At 46.6% G+C, this 21,043-nt stretch overlaps 1 protein-coding gene across 2 annotated transcripts in view; it reads right to left on the bottom strand.

Annotated features, from left to right (window-relative positions):
• The window catches only part of DOCK8 (dedicator of cytokinesis 8), a 210,029-nt gene that overhangs the window by 48,001 nt on the left and 140,985 nt on the right, over positions 1 to 21,043 (bottom strand). For both annotated transcript variants that reach the window (XM_046021705.1, XM_046021706.1), the window contains 6 exons: positions 20,922 to 21,017; positions 17,738 to 17,833; positions 14,578 to 14,727; positions 12,609 to 12,722; positions 7,705 to 7,860; positions 5,616 to 5,755 (listed from right to left, as the gene is read on the bottom strand). In XM_046021705.1, coding sequence (XP_045877661.1) covers positions 5,616 to 5,755; positions 7,705 to 7,860; positions 12,609 to 12,722; positions 14,578 to 14,727; positions 17,738 to 17,833; positions 20,922 to 21,017 — 752 coding nt within the window. The remainder of the gene's footprint in view (positions 1 to 5,615; positions 5,756 to 7,704; positions 7,861 to 12,608; positions 12,723 to 14,577; positions 14,728 to 17,737; positions 17,834 to 20,921; positions 21,018 to 21,043) is intronic.

Raw genomic sequence — 21,043 nt, 5'->3', positions numbered from 1 at the left:
CTGGATCATGGGGGTGATGTGAAAACCAAGGAAAAGAAGGGAGAAGTGTCTAGAATCCAGAAAGAGACAGCCCGAGTTCTGTTGCTGGGTTTGATGTTTCAAAGTCCACCATATTGTAGCATCTGGTAATTCATTCCTCTTTATTGTTGAGTAGTATTCCATGGTGTGGATAGAACACATTTTGAGAGGGAGGGGTGGGCTGTAACATGGGGGAGAGGGGCAGAGGGAGAGGGCGAGAGAGACCCCCAAGCAGGCTCCTGCCCAGTGCAGAGCCTGACACGGGGCTCGATCTCACAACACTGAGATCATGGCCTGAGCCAAAATCAAAAGTCAGATGCCTAACACACTGAGTCATCAAGGAGCCCCAGATCACATTTTAATACCCCATTCATCAACTGATGGACATTTGGATTATTGCCACTTTTTGGCTATTATGAATTATTAATGTTGCTGTGAATATTTGTGTGTAAGTTTTTGTATGGATATAAGTTTACTTTTCTTGGATATAAGTTTACTTCATACCTCGGGGTAGAATTACTGGATTTTATGGAAACTATATTTATCCTTTAGAGGTACCACCAAGCTATTTTCTTTCCTTTTTTAAGATTTTATTTATTTATTTGAGAGAGAGAAAGCACAAACAGGGGGAGGGGCAGAGGAAGAGGAAGAAAGACAAGCAGATTCCTGAGTGCAGAGTCTGACCAGAGGCTCAATCCCAGGACACTGAGATCATGACCTGAGCCGAAGGCAGATGCTTAACCATAGGAAACAAACTGAGAGTCTGTTTAACCAACTTACCCAACTTAAGCTTAACCAACGAAGCCACCCAGGCGCCCCACCACCAAACTGTGTTTTCAACAGTGAATACACCATTTTACGAGCCCCCCCAAAAGTTTCTGTTTTCTGCCAACACTAGTTAATATTTACCTTTTATTATGGCCATCCTAGCGGGTATGACAGTACTATGGACTGTTCGTGTCCTCCCCAAATTCGTATGTTTAAATCTAACTCCTAACGTGATGAAGGAGGAAAGGCCTTTGGGAGGGGATCAGGTCACGAGGGTGGGGCCCTCATTCATGGGACAAGTGCCCTTATGAGAGACCCCAGAAGGCTCCCTTGCCCTTCAGCCATGAGAGAATATAGCAAGAGGAGGACCATCTGTGAACTAGGAAGTGGGTTCTCATCGGACACTGAATCTGCCAGCGCCTTGACCTTGGACTCCCCGTCCTCCAGAACTATGAGAAATAAACTTGTGTTGTTTAGCAGCCCCTGAGCCTATGGTGCTTTTGTTACGGTTGCCTAAAGGAACTAAGCAAGAAGGGGTATTCCTCTGGTTTTGATAAGCATTTCCCTGATGGCTAATGTGGCTGAATACTTTTCTCAGGTGCTTATTGGTCATCTCTTCTTGGAGAAATGTCTATCCTGATCCTTGCCTTCTAAAGAACTGAGTTACTTGTCTTTTTGTTATTGAGTTGTAAGATTCAAAAGTATATAAAGAGCAGGGAGCCTGGGTGGCTCAGTCAGTTAAGCCTCTGACTCATAATTTCAGCTCAGGTCATGATCCCGTAAGTCACGAGATCAAGCCCCCTGTCAGGCTCCGCGCTCAGTGGGGAGTCTGCTTGGGATTCTCTCTCTCTCTCCCTCTGCCCTTTCTTTCACATACACGTGTGCTCTCTCTAAAATGAAAAAATAAATCTTTAAAAAAAGTGATATGATGCACCCAAATCCCTTGTTAGGTCTACAATTTGCAGATATTTTCTCCCATTCTGTGCATTGTCTTTTCATTTTCTTGATGATGTCCTATATACCACAGAAGTTCTCCCTTTTAAGAAATCTAACTTACCTTTTTTTTTTCTTTCATTGTGCCTATTTCTGGTGTCAGATCTAAGCAGCCATTGCCTGATCCTCTTTCATGAAGATTATCCCTGTGATTTCATCAAAGTGTTTTATAGTTTCAATCCTTACATTGAAGTCTTTGATCACTTTAAGTTCTGCACGGGGTATGAGATAGGGACCCAACTTTGTTCTTTTCCATGTGGATACCCAGTTACGCCAGCACCATCTGTTGAAAACACTACTCTCTCCCCCTTGAGTTGTGTTGACACCCTTGTCAAAAGTCAATTGACTATGAATGTGAAGATTTATTTCTGGACTCTTAATTCAGCTGCATGGATCGATAGGTCTATCTTTATGGCAGAAATACTATTGCTTTGTAGTAGGTTTTGAAATCAGGAAATGTGAGCCCTCCGATTGTGTTCTTTTTTAAGATTGTTTTGGCTATATTGGCTCCCTTGAATTTTCATATGAATCTTAGGGTCAGCTTGTCAGTATCTGCAAAGAATCTAGCTTGAATTCGGAGAGGAGTTGCACTGAAATTACAGGTAAATTTGAGGCGTATCACCAACTTAACAGAATTAAGTCTTCTGACCCATGAATACATCATGAGTCTCCACTTGTTTCCATCTTTTTATTTCTGAAGTGTTTTATAGTTTTTGGTGTACAAATCTTATATTTCTCTTGTTAAAAAATGTAGTCCTATGATCTTTATTTTTTTGATGCTATTCTAAATGGAGTTTTCTAAATTTCATTCCACATTGTTCACCACAAGGATATGGAAATATAATTGATTTTTACATATTGATCTTGTAACTTGCCACCTTGCTGAGCATGTTTATTATCTTTGATAGGTTTTTAGTGGGTTCCATAGGACTTTCTAAAAACAATTCATGTCATCTGTGAACGGAGATAGTTTTACTTCTTCCTTCCCAACTTGGGTGCCTTTATTTCATATTCTTGCCTCCTTGCTCTGGGTAAGGCTTCCAGTACAATGACAAGTAAAATAGAAGTAGCAAGAATGGATAATCTTACCTAGTTCCTGGTCTGAGAAGGACAGCAATCAGCCTTTCACTGATAAGTACAATGTTCACTTCGGGTTTTTCATAGATGCCCTTTCTGGGGTTTTACCTCTCTAGAATTTGCTGAGTGTTTTTTCAAGAAGGGCATTAGATTTTGTCAAATGCTTTTTCTTCATCTCTTGCAATGACTGAATGGGTTTCGTCTTTTATTCTATGCATTGAGTGTATCATATCAATGGATTTTCCCAGTGTTGCGTTGGAATCTCGCGTTCTTAGGATAAATCCTACTTCGCTATAGCGTATAACCCTTCTTAAGTGCTGTTGAATTCAGTTTTCCAGTATTTTGTTGAGGATATTTGTATCTATAGTCATATTTTGGCGTTCCATTTTCTCGTGATGTCTTTTGTCTGATTTTGGTATCACGGTAACACCAGCTTCATGGAATGAGTTGGAAAGTGTTCTCTCCCTTCTATTTTCTGGAAGAGCACGTGAAGGATTGGAATTACGTCTTCAATCAGAGTTGCTAGATAATTTCCATATGCTTGAAAAACACTAGGGCTTTAAGACGTGTAGACACTTGTAGGCAGCCCCAGGCAAGGGGTTCTAGTGAGACCTACTAGAAACTGAAGCTATGGCTCCTACACGAGTCCAGACACTGAGACGTGTCTCACTGGCCCTTGCCCGTCAGATGGGCAGGTGTTGGTGAGTCTAGTAATTGTCTTGGCAGTGAAAGGAAGTATCGATAAAGAGGAAGTATTGTTAAAGGAGATTTTTCTGAGGTTTTAGCCCACGTGCTAAAGTCACTAATAAGTATGTGATAATTATGTCTAATGACTTTCCAGGGGAGTAACTGACAACCCAGAAATCAGGAATTATTGTGTTGCCAAAGGAGAGACACTCTTAATTAGCTACCCTCTGGGGGGTAGAAAAGGTCCCGTGTGTGTGTGTGTGTGTGTGTGTCTGAAGAACATGACAATTAAATTACTGAAAATTACATGATGTCCTCTGAACATAGTCTTACTCTGTTGCTAGTGAAATTACAGCAACAATTTTATGACGAACCCAAATAGATGTCAGGGCTGTTTCCCTTGACATCTCGGTAGAAGGGAAACGGAAATTAGAAACTTCTGCTAATTAAATACTAAAGAGTACTTTCCGATATCACGTGCATCCGTGCTAGCAAAGACAATTAAGGAAACTGTATGGGTGTGTGTGTGTGTGTGTGTGTGTGTGTGCACATGTGTCCTATACGTGAAGGCGATTTTCTTTGTGCTCAAACCTCATTCTCAGCACCTTATGGCTCAGGGTACTCTGTGTTGCTGTGGAAATTCATGCTGGTTATACGATAGAAAGTTCTACTGAGAAACCTGAGAGGAGTGTAGTTAGGATTGAGAGAAGATGAGATGCAAGCTCTCTAAGGAGGCACCCGGGACCTGAATTTCTGGAAAGAGGCAAACTTTAGAGAGAACATTCCGTTTCCCACACTGGCCTCTTGGTAGGCAGAGACCAACGTTTGCTCCACGAACATCACAGGGAAAGCGCTTAGGGCACTTTTGTGACTGCAGTTAATGTAAGCTGAAGGTTCTTCTATCAGTTTCCTTCTCTAAATTAAAAGCGCTTAGAAAAAATTTGAGAACTTCCAATTAGATGAAAATCTGTAAACATACAGCAATGCTGCCACTAATGGGCATAATTTATTCCAGAAACTTCTTTAGCACAGGAAGGAAGAACGGAGGAGTCCTAGGTAGAGGTTTTCCAGGGAGAGCAACGAGTGTGTGAAGGTATACCTCGTTAAAGGAGATTTAGGACTCAGGAGACCATGGCTCTGGGTGGGTTCTGCTATGTAACTTCGGGCACGTTCCTTCCCCTCTTCGTGCCTAACCTGAACACTAAAAGGGCTGAGCTTGAATTATCTATCAATGACAACGATCTCCAGATCTGAGCCCCTGAATGGTGAGGTCTACGGGGGCAGGGAATTTTGTCTCTTTTGTGCACTGATGTACCTCTGATAAACTCCAGACTATAAGCATTTGGTGAGTGTCGAACGGAATGTATACTATTTTGGAAGGCACTGTCTCCTTCCGTCCAGTTGGGCAGATGGGGCTTTTCTAATCCTATGGCCCAGGGAGCACAGAGAGAGAAGGAAAGAAGGGGAGGTCCATGTCCATCCCTGTCCATTGACTTCAAGACTAGATCCTGCCCTAGCCCATGGGTGATCAGGCTTATAAAAGGTGAAAGGATTTATTAGCCTTGGACCTCGGGCATCTCTTTTAACCCGGGAAGGTCTCTCTGCAAGAAACCTAATCTGGACACGGGGTGACCGCCTTCCGGTCCGCGGCCGCTTCCTTTGTCAACATGAAACCAAGGGGCACCTGCTGCTGTCTGTGCACAGAGATCACCCGGGGCATGTCTCATACACGGCTCTGTTCCTAAGTTCGCTAATCAAAGCATCCCTGGGAAGCCTGCTTAGTAGAAACGGGAAACTCAGCGATTAAGTGGCTGGAAAAAGCCCTTTTATGAGGGTTTCCCTCAGTCCCTCATGCCTTTCCACGTTCCTATGAACACCTTTTTCTCAGCACGTGGAAGCTTCCACTCCTCAGAGCTGGTGAATGGTAGGGATTTTTGCCAAGCAGGAGACGTTGGACTACAAACTCTAGGAAAGAGCTTTTGGTTTTTGCAGGGGTTTTTTTTTTTTTTTGGTTTTTGATGCTTTTGCTTTTGTTTTTGCTTTGCATCACCATTAACAGGTGGGCAGCGTACCCTTCTCCTTCGGCACCCAGAGCAGCAGCCAGTTCGGTAAAGAGAAGACCCGTGAGGAAGTGCTGCTGGCGGTACTCGGGGGTCAGATCGAACATGCTGGCGATCTTCTGGTCCTGGAAGCTGGAGCAGGAGCTGGAGTTCTACAGAAATGCAAGGATTTAAATAAATGAATGAATGAATGAATGAATGAATGAATGAATGAAAGAAATGCAAAGAGGAACAAGAACAGGAATTAAAATCACAATGGCCAGTGTTTAAGGAGCCTGGGTGGCCTGGAGGGGGACTCTGTAAGCACTTCTCAGAGACAGTCCCCAGGTGGGAGCTGTACCTCTGGTGGTCACTTTGTGTTCCCATCTCTGCAGGCAGAGAACTGTCAGTCGGGAAAGATGAAAACAGAGCCCTCAGGGTCTCTCACGAAAGGACTCCTACTCCCTTTCCCACCCCAGATCAGAAGCAAAGATGAAAGCTTCCTTGTATCCCGGGGATTGGGAAACCCAGGGAAACAGGCACTGTGTCCCACGCTGTGACTCTGAGCAGGGAATGCCTCTCCTACAAGCTGCCTCCTTGATTTGAGGTCCCTGTTTCCTCCTCTGCCCTTCTCAGTCTGGCTTCTGCACACTGCCTGAATTCTGTTGCGGGGGCTAGCAGGGGAGTCCGGCAGGGGAAATGTCAGAGTGTCTCTGGAAATCCTTTACAGCCGGGTGGGGCTGGACCTTGCCCTGTGGGACCCAGGGTTGCTAACTTCCTGGGGTGGTTAGAAGGGAAATAGGGCAGAAGACTCGGGGGCAAAGTTAGCCCATTTGGAGTTGCTGCTGTAAGTCTGATCCTCCCCAAGGCACACGAAGATGGTCATGTGGCTGACAACTAGCTCCTGCTCCTGCCATTGGCATAAATGCCTAAGCTTGCTTTCTTTTTTTTTCTTTTAATTAGTAAGACAAATCTTCACCTTTGTATTAGTCTCAAGGAATACGCAACAAAAATAGAACCTAACATGGAGAAAACTTGCTTGCTGTCCTGAGCTACTGGATTTGTCCCCTGTAAATGGAATGGGATTATAAAACAGCATTTCCTTAAAGTTTTCCTAGAGGGCATGAGTCCCTTGAGAAATCTATGGGGGGAATAAAAAAGGATTTCAATAGCGAAACCACTTTGGGAATCAGTGCTTATTAAACACTTTTTTCCTCCACCCCTTGGGTATTTACAATTTACACTAATAAGCTAGAGACTCTTGGGTGGTCTACTGCAAACAGACCTGTTAACACAAGTTAACAAAACAGGGTTTCCAAAACTTATTTGACTCTGGAATTCTGTATTTGCATAATACCTCTAGAATCTGGGGCCCCCGCTGAACCTAACCTGTGAGAAACTGTTACAAAAAAAGATCGGCCACATCAGTCAAAGCCTTGTCTCTAAATATTATACAAGTGTTATTTTTGTGTGTGTGTGTGTGGCAGTTAAAGAACAAGACTCATTAGAAATACATTCTCTTTAAAAGAGACTGTTGGATTCATTTACAACAAGGTCTTTTTAGTGCTTAAGAACTAAATAATCTGGAGTATAATTCAAGATGGACTCATCTTGCACCCAACTGCATTTTATAACAGTACCAACAGAAAATTCTAGAATAGCGGAAAGATATAATACCAGTGTTAAAAACCACTAGTAGATAATTTCGGAATTAACATAAAGGCATAGGCAATTTCATGAATTTTATGGTTCTGGAGTACAGGAAAAGGAAAGCGAGCAAAGAAGATGGTCCCCCTCGTGTGGAAAGATGATAAATGCCAGAGAGAGGAAGCTACGTGGCTTATCTATGAATTTCTAAATTTTCATCATGCGTATGGATTCCGCGCTCTTCCTGGCTTCCCTATGCCTGAGCCTGATGCCTGAGCTTAGGAAGAAATCAGTCACGTACCGTGTAAGGGGTCAGTTAGATGCGCAACATTGGGTACCATATTTGTGCGCATTTGGATAACTGATCCAACGTGAATAGCTTGATTTTCCTCTTAACGAACAAGACCAACCTTTACAGTAATAAACGACTCGACTAATGAAATCAAAGAGTTTGAGGAATTCAGGAGCTGATCACCTGGGAAGAGATGGAGGGGCAGGGGGACGCCGGAGCAGTATCGACATTCATAAAGAAGAGGTTCAGATTCAGGTAGTGCTCGTGGCTGCACAGAATTCTCAGAAACTCCAGCCTCATGGAAATGAGCGTCGGAAGGTTGGTGAGCTTGGCCGACAGCTGGGAAGAAGAATGAAAACAGGAAAAAAAGTGTTTATTATAAGGCAAAAGGAGTGAAAGCTGACAGATACAAAAAACTCCTTTCTCTCCAGATTAAGAAAATCAATTTAATAAAAATGAATGGGACAGTGCAACAGATGGAAAGTTCTATATTCTGGGGAGGCCCAGTGAGTGGTCACGCATTACCATTCCCCTTAATAACTCTAGCCCAGCTCTAGCCTGGTTCCTTGACCCGACGCCCACCGTTATCACATCTACAGCACTGTGGCCAACCTGGGCTGCAAATAAGCTGGAGGTATGTCTTCGGGGTCACATAGTGTCACTAATTTCACAATTAATGTCGCTGTGTCCGAGGAGCTAAATGAAAGGAGTTGACTCCATGTGGGGCCACACAAAATTAACGGAATATGACTGGGTGACTCTCACGTCACAACGTTGTTTTGTAGTTGCTAATTAAAGTCCCCGATGGGGAGTTCTCAGACCAGTGCCCTAGGTAAAGGCATCACATTACTGAGGAAAGTAGGCAGTCCCCAGAAAAAGGTTGGAGTTTGCCCCAAAGTAAGAGGGGAGGAAGTGGAAGAGAAAGCAAGAGACAGCTGGAAGGGTCTTCCCTTCAACAAGGAAACCATGAGAAGTACAGCATAGGGAAGACAGTCAACCGCACCGTAGGAACACTGCACGGTGACAGTGGGGACCACACTTGTGGCCGTGAGCACCGCATCATGTATAGAATTATTGGATCACGAGGTTGCATACCTGAAAGTAATGTAAGATTCTAATGTTAATTTGGCTCAATTAAAAAAAATTAAAACGAAAACAAACCACGCAATAAGCAACGGAACGCTGACAACAGTGACCAAATGGAAGAGAACATTTGCTTCCCTCGGGTGAGGTGGCGACCGAAGACCCAGACTCTGTGGGCAGCTTCTCTTAGAGCGAAGCAGCGAAAGGGGCGCCATGAGGGACCGTGAGCCTCTCGGTTCATCGTCGTCAACCTCGCGCCCCAGCAAGGGAAACCAAGCTTCTCATCCTTGTGAATGGACAGGCCTCCTCTTTGTGGACTCTGAAAGTGGTTTTATAAATGACGTAATTGAAATGAGCAACGTATTTTCAGCCATCTTAGAAGAAGCCGTTGCACTGTGGGTCCCTTTGCCTATAGGATCGGTGAGTCTGTAGTTAGACTTTTACTTGAAACCAATGATTTCCGTTACGTATTCTGTAAAAAATAAAATGTGGCTTTTGTGCCACAAAGTTACCAGGACCTCTGCTTTTGTCAGTGTGTCTTGCTGGCTGACTTTGGACCAGTGGAGCCGCCAGCAAACTGAACTGATCAGAACTGGATCTCACGCCCTTCACTGAATGGTCCCTCACCAGGGGCTACTGGGTCCAACCAGTCAGAACGTGAAAGCGTAAGATATTTGCCCTTGAAAGAAGGTCACAGTATAGGTGTCTTCAATAGGTCCCTTGAGACTTCATTGAAGATGGAAATTTCAAAACTATTTTTGGTGATGTTGAGAAGAGAGTAAGATACAGTTCTGGAACTTCCTCCCCCAAGGTCAGGATCCACAGTGGCACTCCCCAAAGGACGGGTGTTACCTCAGTGACAGGCTGAAGGTGACATCAAGCAACTGAAAAGCTTAGATTTGTGTATTGTTAGTGACTATTTAAAAAAGGCTGAGATCATACCCACTGTCAGATGGTCTATAAATGGCAGAAAACATGACAGGATGTTTGGGTGAGGGTATGCAAAATAATAAAATCAGAGGACTGTGGAAGAATACAACTTGCCTCAGGTAGGATGCCCATACTCTACCTACATAGCTGGGCTCAGCTGCCCTTGACTCCGGCACTGATCACTGTAGGTCTGAGTACTACGCTATTTATGCGCAGCAGTATCCACAGACGTCACTGGCAAACAGAGCACAGAATCAAAATGACAAAGCCTGAACAAATCTAATCCAATTTTGGCTTTTTTTTTTGTTTAAGATTTTATTTCTTTACTTGAGAGAGAAAGAGAACAAGAGAGGGGGCACGGTCAGAGGGAGAAGCAGATCCCCCGCCGAGCAGGGAGCCCGATACGGGACTCGATCCCAGGACTCCAAGATCATGACCTGAGCCAAAGGCGGATGCGTAACCCACTGAGCCACCCAGGGGCCCCTCAACTCTGGCTGTTGGCAGATGAGGGAGCTACAGAGGCCAATGTAAGGCTGCCCAAATCACAGAGGCGTAGAACGGCATCACGGGAATTAGAACACAGGTCTCCAGATTCCAAGTCTGAGGCTCTCTGGAGGCTAAGACACAAAAGAGGAAGAAAGAGGGTGCCTGGGTGGCTCAGTTGGTTGGGTGACTGTCTTAGGCTCAGGTCATGATCTTGGAGTCCCGGGATCGAGTCCCGCATTGGGCTCCCTGCTCTGCAGGGAATCTGCTTCTCCTTCTGACCCTCCCCCTCTCTCACGCTGTCTCTCTTTCTCATTCTCCCTCTCAAATAATAAACAAATAAAATCTTTAAAAAAAAAAGGAGGAAGAAAGAGAGGGGAAATGAGAAGCAACCCTAACGTAGAAGAAAAGGAGAAGATTGAAAACAGAGAGAGAGAGAGAGGAAAGAAAGGGAAGCAAGAGAGAAAGTATGAAGGGCCTGTGCAGGGCAGCTGGACCTCTCCTCTGGATGCCTTGTTGGTTTTTCGGTAATGAAAAGTGTCCACGTGTGGCAAAGAGTCTCTCCTTCACTGAACGCAAGACAGGCAACTCTGAGGTGTTTTCCGAATAGGCCCACCCTTGGGCACGTCCCCAAGAGCTTGATTTTAGCAAGGATCCTACTTCGTCAGTTTAGCCGCAGTCTCCCCGACCCCCCCAGCCTCAACGTCTGACCGATTCCGCATCCCTCATCCCTCACCTGTCCCCGGGAGGTTTCTGGGCAACCGGGTCTGTCTTCACCAAGAATCGTCTTAGGGTGGTTCAGCCAGAATCCTCCTTACTTCTGAGGCTTCTGCTTACGAATTTTTCATCCACGAATCCCCCACCCCACTCCCTGGGTCCAAGTTCCCACTTTTCATTGCCTTTGTAGTTGAGTCCAGTGTCTGGTAGGGTGAAATCCCATTGCAACGGTCCCCACACTTATCTCGATGGTCCCGAATAAAAGTCTGCCTTACTGTTTAATAAGTGTCATGATTCAATTTTTCTTTAAAAGCGGCTCTCCATGGGCCTACCTTGATGTTCAGTATCTCCTTTCTCTATATCCAACTTTAAGTTTTGAAAACGGATTAATTAAAAAGAAACAGATTAATTTATATTTGTAATTCATCCAATGACCTGTTTTAAAAACATATAAACTTATATTTGCAATCCATCTGATGACCTACAATCCTCAGTAGCTAAGAGGGACGGCACAGAGGAAAGGCATCGTCTTCCATCCCTCCATTCTGGTGGAATCCGAAACAGAAGACCCACACAGAGTCAGGAGGTCGGGGCCCTCAAGATGCTGGTGTTCTGGGAATCCCGAGGTTTCTCTAGGATTCTCCTTTTATAGGTCGGTTTCCTTATCAGTAGTTCCTTTGGAAAAGTCATGGTCTTTTGCAGGGAAGAATGGGGAGAACCTTCTATTACAAATGAGGAAATGAGACCCCGAGAATTTGAATGAATTACTTAGGGTCACCAAGAGATTAACCACGGAGAACCGGGCCTGATGGGAGAGGGTAATTAGAGTTAGGTAGACGTGGCTCTTTCCAACCTGGGCAAATGACACGACTTTATCGTTTGCAAAAGGCAGAAGACACCTTGCAAGGACTAAAGATACTATTTCTCGAAAACGTTCAGCCCAGTACCTGGTTTGCAGGAAGAACCCAGCCACGGCGACAGGGCTGCTGGCAGTTCAGGGAGTCGGGGGTTGACAGTGGGAGTCGGAGGTGGTGACGGTGCTGGTGGGTCGTAGTGACGTGGCAGTGACCGGGGTGGGGGGAGGTGGTGGCTGGAGCAGGAAAGGGAAGGAGAGAAGAAGAAACCACACCAGCCAGCCACTATTTATGTGACTCCTGTTGGGGCAATTTAAGGGGAATGGCGAACAAAAGAAGAATCCTACTTAAAAATCTGAGATGTGGGTCCTGCTGAGACGCTCTTGGATTATAAATATCTGCTTTGTGCTCAGTGAGGTTCAGTCTATTTGGCTGATTTTATCAGGGTTGTTTTTTTTTAATATTTTATTTATTTGACAGAGAGAACTCACAACTAGGCAGAGAGAGAGGAGGAAGCAGGCTCCCCGTGGAGCAGAGAGCCCGATGCGGGGCTCGATCCCAGGACCCTGGGATCATGACCTGAGTCAAAGGCAGAGGCCTTAACCCACGGAGCCACCCAGGCGCCCCTATCAGGGTTCTTTAAAGTCCAAATCCACAAGCACATTTTAATTAACGGCCCTAATATGTGAAAAGAGACCTCATACGTTGAATTCTAGATCTGGTCTGAGACCGAATGTGAGCATCACGTGATTTCTATTAACTGCTCCAGTGAAGACGATCAGAGCACGAACACCTCCCAGTTCTGCCACATTTAACTTGTTGACCCTTCTGTGCTGGGTTGGCAAATGCTCCGGGAATCCCTGCGGCCCAGCGTGTCTAGGGATGTCCACAGCAGAAGACAAATGATATAAAATGATCACAAAACCCAGAACATACAGGAGTTAAGCTAACTCAGCAATGAGCATGACATTGGGAGAAAAGGAACCAGGAACAACACAGCTACATCTGTGGGACGCTCACCTGGTTACAGTAATGTTTGATGAGGTTAAACACGAAGCCTCGATCCATGAGTGAGAGAAGGTCATACAGGAAGAAAGCCAGGCTGATGTTCATCTTCTCTGCCTGTTCAATTTCCTTAAAAACAAACCAACACCTGAGTCATTTTGCAGGAAAACCTCATCATGAACAACCAGGTCCGTGATGGGAAAGCCCAGCAGACGGATTCACTATTATTATTATTATTTTTTTTTTATTTGACAGAGAGAAATCACAACTAGGCAGAGAGGCAGGCAGAGAGAGAGGAGGAAGCAGGCTCCCTGCGGAGCAGAGAGCCCGATGCGGGGCTCGATCCCAGGTCGCTGGGATCATGACCTGAGCCGAAGGCAGAGGCTTTAACCCACTGAGCCACTCAGGCGCCCCCGGATTCACTATTATTTCAGCCACTGTCCCTGGGGGAGACACGGGACGAAGCGGGCGACCCTGAAAATACCAGCTGGTGCTTAGCGGTGCCATGCGTGTAGGTTGAATCAAACGTTTCTTCATTTACGGTTAGTATTTAGGTACATTTTCTTCCCTCTTTTTTCCCCTTCACGCATATTGACATGTACAGAATTAGGCTCATTCTGCATACACGATGTTGGGCCTCGCATCTTTTCATTCAACATTACACTAAGAACACCTTCCCACACGTTTAGCATTTCTTCAAAACCTGTTTTTAATGGCTGCCTCATATTTTTTCACACGCTTCTCCCGGAACTTGTTTGATTCTGGTAACTACTGCTTTGGCAAAACTAACGTGAAATGTACCCGCTATCTTCAGTGAGACGGATGCTTTATAAAGGTTGTTGAGAAAATCTCATCCGGATACAGGAACTGGTTTTCAAGAAAGGACTTCTTTCCCCTCCATGGAGGCCGCGTTCCCTCCCAGGAGAGGTCAGAGTCACACATGATGGAGGGAATTCTTGCACCAACGGAGGCAATGACTGCTGTTTTCTACAGGACTTCAGAGCCCCTGGGGAGTCCCTTTTCCATATTTATGTCCTTGATTCCCAGAAGGATAAATCACTTTTCTCTGTCTCTATTGAAAATACGATTTCAGAATGTTGTCCTTTGTTCTGATGGGCTGTTTGCAAATTCAGGCCAAGCTGCACAGCCCCTGGGATGGAGAGGGACCTGACAGGGAAGTTTCCATGTATCTCTGCGGCAAGTCTGCCTGCCCCAGGGTCCCGCGGAGGGACCACTCCGGGGCAGCTTACGTAACTGTCTGAATATCCTGGGCTTGGAGTCTTCTTCGGTCCTGGCTTTGCTGCTGGCTGCGTGGATTTTGGAAACTCTATCAAGCTCACTGAACCTCCTTTTCCATGCCTGCCAAAATGCAGACAGCCCTGCTGCCCTGAGACGTTTCTCCATGAGAGATAACCACACGGAAATCTCCCGAGCGTTGGGTACTCAACACATCCTTAGTAACGATAAAGGTGTGAATAATGATCGCTGCGCCTCACGTTTTACAGTCCCCTTCTAAAATGGTTCTACTTCATTTGATTCATTTTACAACTTCCTACTGTGACATAATTGCAAAGACAGAAAAGGTGCAAGAAGAATGCAAAGAATTCCTATGTGCCCTTTGACCCAATTTATTAATATTTCATATTCGGCTACATCAGCTTTATCCTGCTCTCTCTGTACATAACAATTGTTTTTTTTTTCCAGAGTCATTGACCCTTAGAGTAGGCTGCAAAAATCACGCCCATGACCTCATATGTAAGACCTCAAGATGGATTTTCTAAGAACCAGAACCTTCCCTCTGGGATCTGCATGGACAATCCCCCAGCCCCACCCCAGAGTCCCAGCTGGTGTCAGAACCACACTTAGGTGTCATGTTTATTGACTTAGATTTAAATCGCTGTCTTGAGAGGATGCTTCTTTTTCTCCGCTTATGGAAATAACAGGCGTGCAAGGGCAAAGATTTAGAAAATAAAGGCCCCGTTACCTTCTGAGGTTTCACTAAAAGGGCTGCCGTCTCCGAGGTGACCACATTAACAATGGTAGTTATGTCATCTTTGAACCGGTCGGAAAAACGAGTCTGCCGAAAATTGTCCCGTTTGTCCATGTTATGCACGTACTGCGCCATGCTTTTCACCTACAGAGGGGGCGGGGGAAACGCAGAAATTGGTGAGCGGCTGGTACAGCGGGGAGAAGGGGGAAAGACGTGAAGGAAAGCTCATGAACTGTGGCCTTCCTAGCGCTTTATCTGCCCTGGTGGGTGCCCAAGAAGACTCTGGACAAGAAATGCTCCTGCGACACAGAGGGTTACCGTGGGGGCAGGAGGTGGGAAGGATGTCCTTCTCTTGACCCCAAGTCAGGGGGCTTCCCTCTGGCTGCTCACAAAGCCGGGGAGCTTCATTCTTTAGCTACAGTGTAGGAAGACTCCCCTACCCTCCACCGCCCATGGGAAGGCGGAGCTAGATGGGGATCCCGTCCCCTTCTGGGCCCTGCTTGGTGACAGCACCAACATGGGACACAGAAGGAACTGTTTTGGTACCGTTTTTCATGTGAACTGGAGTCACTTCTGTCCCCAAAACCACAATAAGGAGAAGAGGGGACAAATACTTCTCTTGAGTTTCAAGTTGAAACAGGGAGCGCAATTTTCCAAAAACAATTCTTCGTTAAGCTAGCTGGAAACTTAACCACTATTTGCAACATTGTCTCTAGGAGAAGTTATGTTTTGAATTCAATAAGACTACCTTGCTTTATATATCCACTTAAAGTATCTATTTATATATTTAAAGGAAACATATTAAAAATAGACAACAATATACAATAGAGCTCAACACCTACCATTTAAAATCAAGGTCATGTTTTGGTTTTGGACACCTTCTTGAGGCCAGGAGATCTGTGGGTAATACAAGCCCCTTTGACACCATCTGAGGTCATGTCTCCTCAGGAACCCTCTGATGGGCAAGACTGGGAGTTCTTACCCTTGGATGCCTAATGTCTGAGGCCATGTTCATGAATGTCCCTAGGCTAGTCAGACAGTCACGGCAAAAAGAAATGGCCTTAGGAGTTAACTGCCCACTTTTGCCTGAAGATGACCCTCTAGGCCAGGGCTGGAAGAAGCAGGGACAAAGCCAGTTATATGGAAAAAATGCTCTCCCCTCCTATGATGAGAGCTGAAGTCACCATACGGGAGAACTTGCATGCGTGACCAGCAGGTTTCTGGTTCCAAGAATCCAGAGCCAACAATCTTCATTAGCACTGAGACAAGCAGAGATTAAAAAAAAAAAAAAAAAAAAAAAAAAGAGAAGGTAAAACAAGAAGAGAATAACAGACAGGCTTTATGTGTTTTATGTTTTCAGATGATACCATGGCCAGCTCGGAGGAGACCCAAGAATGTAAGATCCTAAGCCCAGTGAAAGGACCAGCGGATTCTCTTCACTGTGTAGGGTCCTGCCTGGTTCCGGACACACAGAGGAGTCTGTATCTCACAGAGTCTCACGTACTTGGTGGGAGGGAGGATCAGGAGGAGGGATGGGGACTGGGCTCCAGTTTTGTCTGACAAACGTGTCTCTCTCACTAGGTTCCTATCAAAGGACTTATGGAAGACAAGGCCTCTTTGTTTTGAGCTGCCCCCATCCTGATTTTTCTTCTGGCGAACTCACCCTAGCACCAGACTTCTAGAACTCACTGTTTTATCCGGCTCCTTCCTGCTGAGCTTGGCCATCCTACAGCCAAATAAATAATTCTCACAATCCCGTACTTCCAACTGATGGCCTCTTTCCAGACTCTAAAGTCACTTGCCAGCTACAGTGTCCTTCGGCTCTTGAGAGAAGAACATCCAGTAGAAATAAATACTGTGGATCCTTGGTCTATTTTTGTAGGTGGGGTGAGGCAGGAAAAATTCCTTCCCCTCTACTGGCCTTTGTGACCTGTCACAGCTGGGGTACCTCTTAAGAACCCCTTGGTGAAAAACTTCATGTTCTGAGTAAACTAGGTCACCTATTTACCTGTGGGTCCCCCAAGTCTGCCTCAGCACTTTCTAGAAGCACAGGGATTTATTCATTAGCAAGTGTGAAACTGGCCCGAGGCCTGTGTCCAACAGCTCTGAGGCCAAGTAACTGTCCATCAGCGCTCAGGCATTCGTACAACTGAAGGGTGTTAAAGGACCCAGGTGGTTGGCTGAGTCTAAGGAGGGTGTCTTGTCTTTCTTGTCAGGCTTCTTGGGGGGGGACCCTATTTTTGTTTTTAAATAACTTCCTGAGCATCCATAAGGCAAATGCACGAACAATGCATAGAGAACCGTGCAGCGGTCTGAGTCTGGGATAGGTTTCCTGCACAAAGTTCTGGCTGGGGCGAAGAGTTTCCATCTGCCTCCACCCCGGTGCCGAGATCCATTTTGGGGTGTTCTGTGTTTAAAAATGGTGTTTTGTGTCCATCTCTGGCCCTCGGGAAGCTGATCTCTATGGACACCTCTCAGGTCTCCTTGCCCTCAGGCTTCTGCTTGAAGCTGGCCAAGGGAGGCACCGACCGGGAACGAGTGAGAGAGAGGATAGATGTAGATGAGGCAGGGGTAGACGTCCACTCCGCTGCCCTCACCCGGGCCGCGGCAGGCCTCTGGCAGGGACGACATTCTGTCGGACTCCGGCTCCTATCAGGGGGGACCCTCCGCTCTGCCTCAGCTTTCTCCCCAGTTACGTTCTTCCCCACCGCTCTGCAAAGGCTTTGCCGGCCAGGAGAAAATTTGTGATTTCCAGTCCGCCGGAAATCATGGATGGTTTTCCAAAGGAGACCGGCATGAACTGTGGTAAGAATCGGCAGCCCCGGGCAGAACGGATGGGCCGGAACAAAAAGAAAGGCAGGTGGGCAAAAGAGGAAGTGATTTCGAGAAGCCTCCAAGAGAGGATGGCAGGCCAGCCAGGTGGGGAGTGGGGAAGTAAGGAGAAGCAACAGGCAGGAGGATGTTTTCAAGGCAGCAGCCACAAGAGCGAGTGGAAGCTGGGTTTTAAGGAACAATCCCAGGTTTTTAGCAGGAGCAATTATGCGGATAAAACGTCAGTTCCTAAGGGGTGGGGGAGGGGAGGGCAACTTCACGGCCTTTCCGCCACGGGCCTCATGCCTTGCTGAGTGCAGACAGAAACGGGCAGGAATCTCACCAGAAGCTCGAAGAAGAACCAGGCGTACTTGAAGACGGTTTCTCTCACCATCCCGGTGCTGACCACCATCTGCAGGGCGAGCTCCTCGTGGAAATGCTGGGCGACAAGGACAAAAACCAGTCTGAGAAGACAGGAGCTCTCTACACCCACATGCCTTTCCTTTTGTACCAACAGTTAGTCCCTGACATGGGCATCCCCGCTGTCCCAGACCCCAGGTGGATGGCAAAGTCAGTGCCAGAGGTTAACTGCGGGGGAGGACCTTCCAGGGGGGTAGGAGAAGGTCGGTGGCGGCATCAGGTAAGAGAGTTGGTCTGAAGGGACGGCCTCAGCCTGGGAGAGACTCTGCATTCTGGGGGAACAGTCAGAACTGGGCCTTTTCCTTTCCCCCAGACCCTTCTGCAAACCCTCTGCATGACTCCTGGAAGCCATTCCTCTCTCAGCCCTCATTTTCTCATCCGTGAAGTCTAGTGGTTTCAATGTGGTAGCAAGGGTGGTCAAAACAGACAGTGCATCCGGATCCCCTAGGGGGAGACTGTGAAGACACTCAGACAGCTGGGTCTGCCCTCAGAGGTTCGGATTTGGATTTGGTAGATCTCGGGCAGAGCCTGAGAATTCACATTTCTAGCGAGTTCCCAGGTGCTGGTGATGCCATTGGGGCAGGGACCTCCGTTAGAGAATTTCTAGATTCTAGAAATTCTAGAATTCTCGAGAATTCCAGATTTCTAAATTGCCTCCCGGATAGGATGGTTCTTGGTTTTTTAATCCCACTCTAGTGCTTCGGGGAACATGATGGGCTTATGGGCAGATCCTCCCTGTTATACAGAGGTAGCAGCCTGAACTCCCAACTTCTCAACCCCCTCTGTCCCAGGGTCAGATTCTGGAAGCTTACTCAGCTCTGCTTTATGCCTGCACTTCCTTTCAAGTTATCCAACTGCTTGAGAGCAAACATAGCAGGTGGTGACTTTTGCATCTTTTGTACATTTCCCATTCCCTGGTTTATCTGGCCACTTATACTCTTGACAATAGCTTTGCTGGGGAAGAAGCTGCAGACTGAAGGTAGGGCAGCCAATTCCTCTCAGTTTGCCTGGGACTGTCTCGGTCTGAAAACAGAAAAGTCCTGCATCCCAGGGAGCCTTTGGTCCTGGGCAAACAGGGATGGGTGACCGCCTTAACTAACGGCAAAAATGATGCCTAGGTGTTTGTGGATTTCATTAATCTGCTGATCGTAAAACCTAGAATAAATACAGATGAACTAATTTGTTTATTGTTCTGTGGGTAAAAGAACTACAACTATGTGAACATCCTCATACCACACCCTAGGCATACGCAGCAGTGAAGTCTCAAACTCACCCCCTAAAACAAAAACCGATGACAGCAAAGACTGTCCTTGATATGCCCTGACGGTGCCTGCCCTGTACAGCGCGTCTGCAGCTCATCTCACTGCCTTACGCACATGATAACTGGCGAGCTACTAAGCCGCGCTAAAAGGACACAAATGGAAACTCGACGTGCAGCTCTCTGGGTATTCTATTTAAGCTTCAGCCAGTTAATGGTGATGAATCCACAGTGCTAAAGTGTTTTAGCATGTCAGAAGGTTCACAGACCTTCTGCCAGCCGAGTCACACCTTTATAACCTTCAGACACAGAAACGCATTTGTCTGCATCAAATTTGTCCAGAGCCGTCCATGAAGCTCACCGGCCTGGGAGCGGCGGGAGGCGGAGTGTCAACCCAGCAGGTGGTCTGCCTGTGCAGGTGACGTCAGTCAGCTATGCGGGGATCTTGCCCGTGTAGGAAAACCTCACTCCACTGGCTTCAAAGGTAACCTCTGGGAAATAGGTCAGTTTGACTGCCAGAGTCTTAGAGATTAGAGGAGGATAAGCTGCTTCTTAAAGTAATTTATGTTGCTTACCAGGCAACATTATTACAAGAACACCTTGCTCGGGAGGTTAGAGAGGAGAGCAAAGCAGCTCAAATCCTTTTTGCTGAGCTAGTGAAGAAACACAGTCTAAACTTCCCTCTGAGATGAAACGATTCTCTTCTCATCATTGAGAACAAAGTCAAAACAAGGCAACGGGAAAGCCAAGTGCGATTGTTGACGGAGGCGAGGCTGTAGGCAAACTGTGGCTTTCAAAAGAAGGTCGAATGGTTGGAGGACCCAGTCCCTGCCAAGCCCAAGGTCGAGCTGGAGGGTAAGTGAAGTATCTTCAGCACCTCGCCCGATCTTCTTTCACTTTTTAAAAAATTAATTCCTTGTACCTCTCCCCAGACATAGGGTGCCCCGTGCCTGGATTACTGAGAAATCTGCACCCTCAGGACCTGGCAGGACCCCCCACGCTTGATCTTTCCCTCACCTGGTGCACAGCGAGTTGAGCTGAGGCTCGCTCCCCCCCACATTCCCTGTGGCACCAGCTGTTGCAAATGGCTTCCCATGTTATCCTTCCAATCAGCATATTTACATTTTAATAAGGATCTGGAAAGACTCTGGAGACCCTAACTTCAATCACTGCTCCCAGGGAGCAATCCTCGGGTGTCTGGCAGAGAAAAAACTGAAGCGAGACACCCTGGGCCTCAGACCACACAGGCCGTGGCGGCGATGACTGGAGAATTCTGCTATTATCAGATGTTCTGGTGTGCGGCTTGCTAACGCCTCCCAGCTCCTAAGTAAAGCTGATTAGAAGGAATTTGGAGGAAAGGCTGTCAGGTCACCTGACGGAGGACTGAAATAAATAATGCCCAATCATTGCCTCTCGCTTTTGCTGAGGATGAACTGCTCCCAGCCCACCTTCGATGGAAGAAGAAACGAAGGCAGGCGTTCTCAGACTGATCACTGGACGAGCATCTCCTGGGAACTTGTTAGAAATGCAAAATCTCAGGCCCAACTTCAGAGCTATTGCATCAGAAACTCCGGGGGTAGGGGTCCAGCCATGGGTTTTAACGAGCCCTCCAGGGACTTTGGATGCATGGTAAGTTGGACCACCCTTCGGGAACAGGAATCACTTGGTCAAAAACATGGATGACAAGGAACAGAGCTACTGAAGTGTGTGTGTGTGTGTGTGTCGGTTGGGGCGGGGAAAGGAGGCAGAAGAGCCCTCTGATGGTGTCTGTTATCAATCACAATGATCTGATGGTGTCTGTTATCAATCACAATGAGAGCAACAAGCAAATTGTCCTCACACTCAGTACCTTTTTGCTGGCCGGTCTCGGGGCTGCGCTTGAGCCTGGGACATCGTTATTGGCTGAACAATAGTAGGACATTCGATTGCAGTTGCGATCCGAGTTCTGAAATACACAACCCATGACTCATC

Source organism: Meles meles, chromosome 11 (assembly GCF_922984935.1).
Source record: "Meles meles chromosome 11, mMelMel3.1 paternal haplotype, whole genome shotgun sequence".
NCBI lineage: Eukaryota > Metazoa > Chordata > Mammalia > Carnivora > Mustelidae > Meles > Meles meles.
The sequence above is the reverse complement of the archived record's forward strand: the minus strand, read 5'-3'. Positions and strand labels throughout refer to the sequence as shown.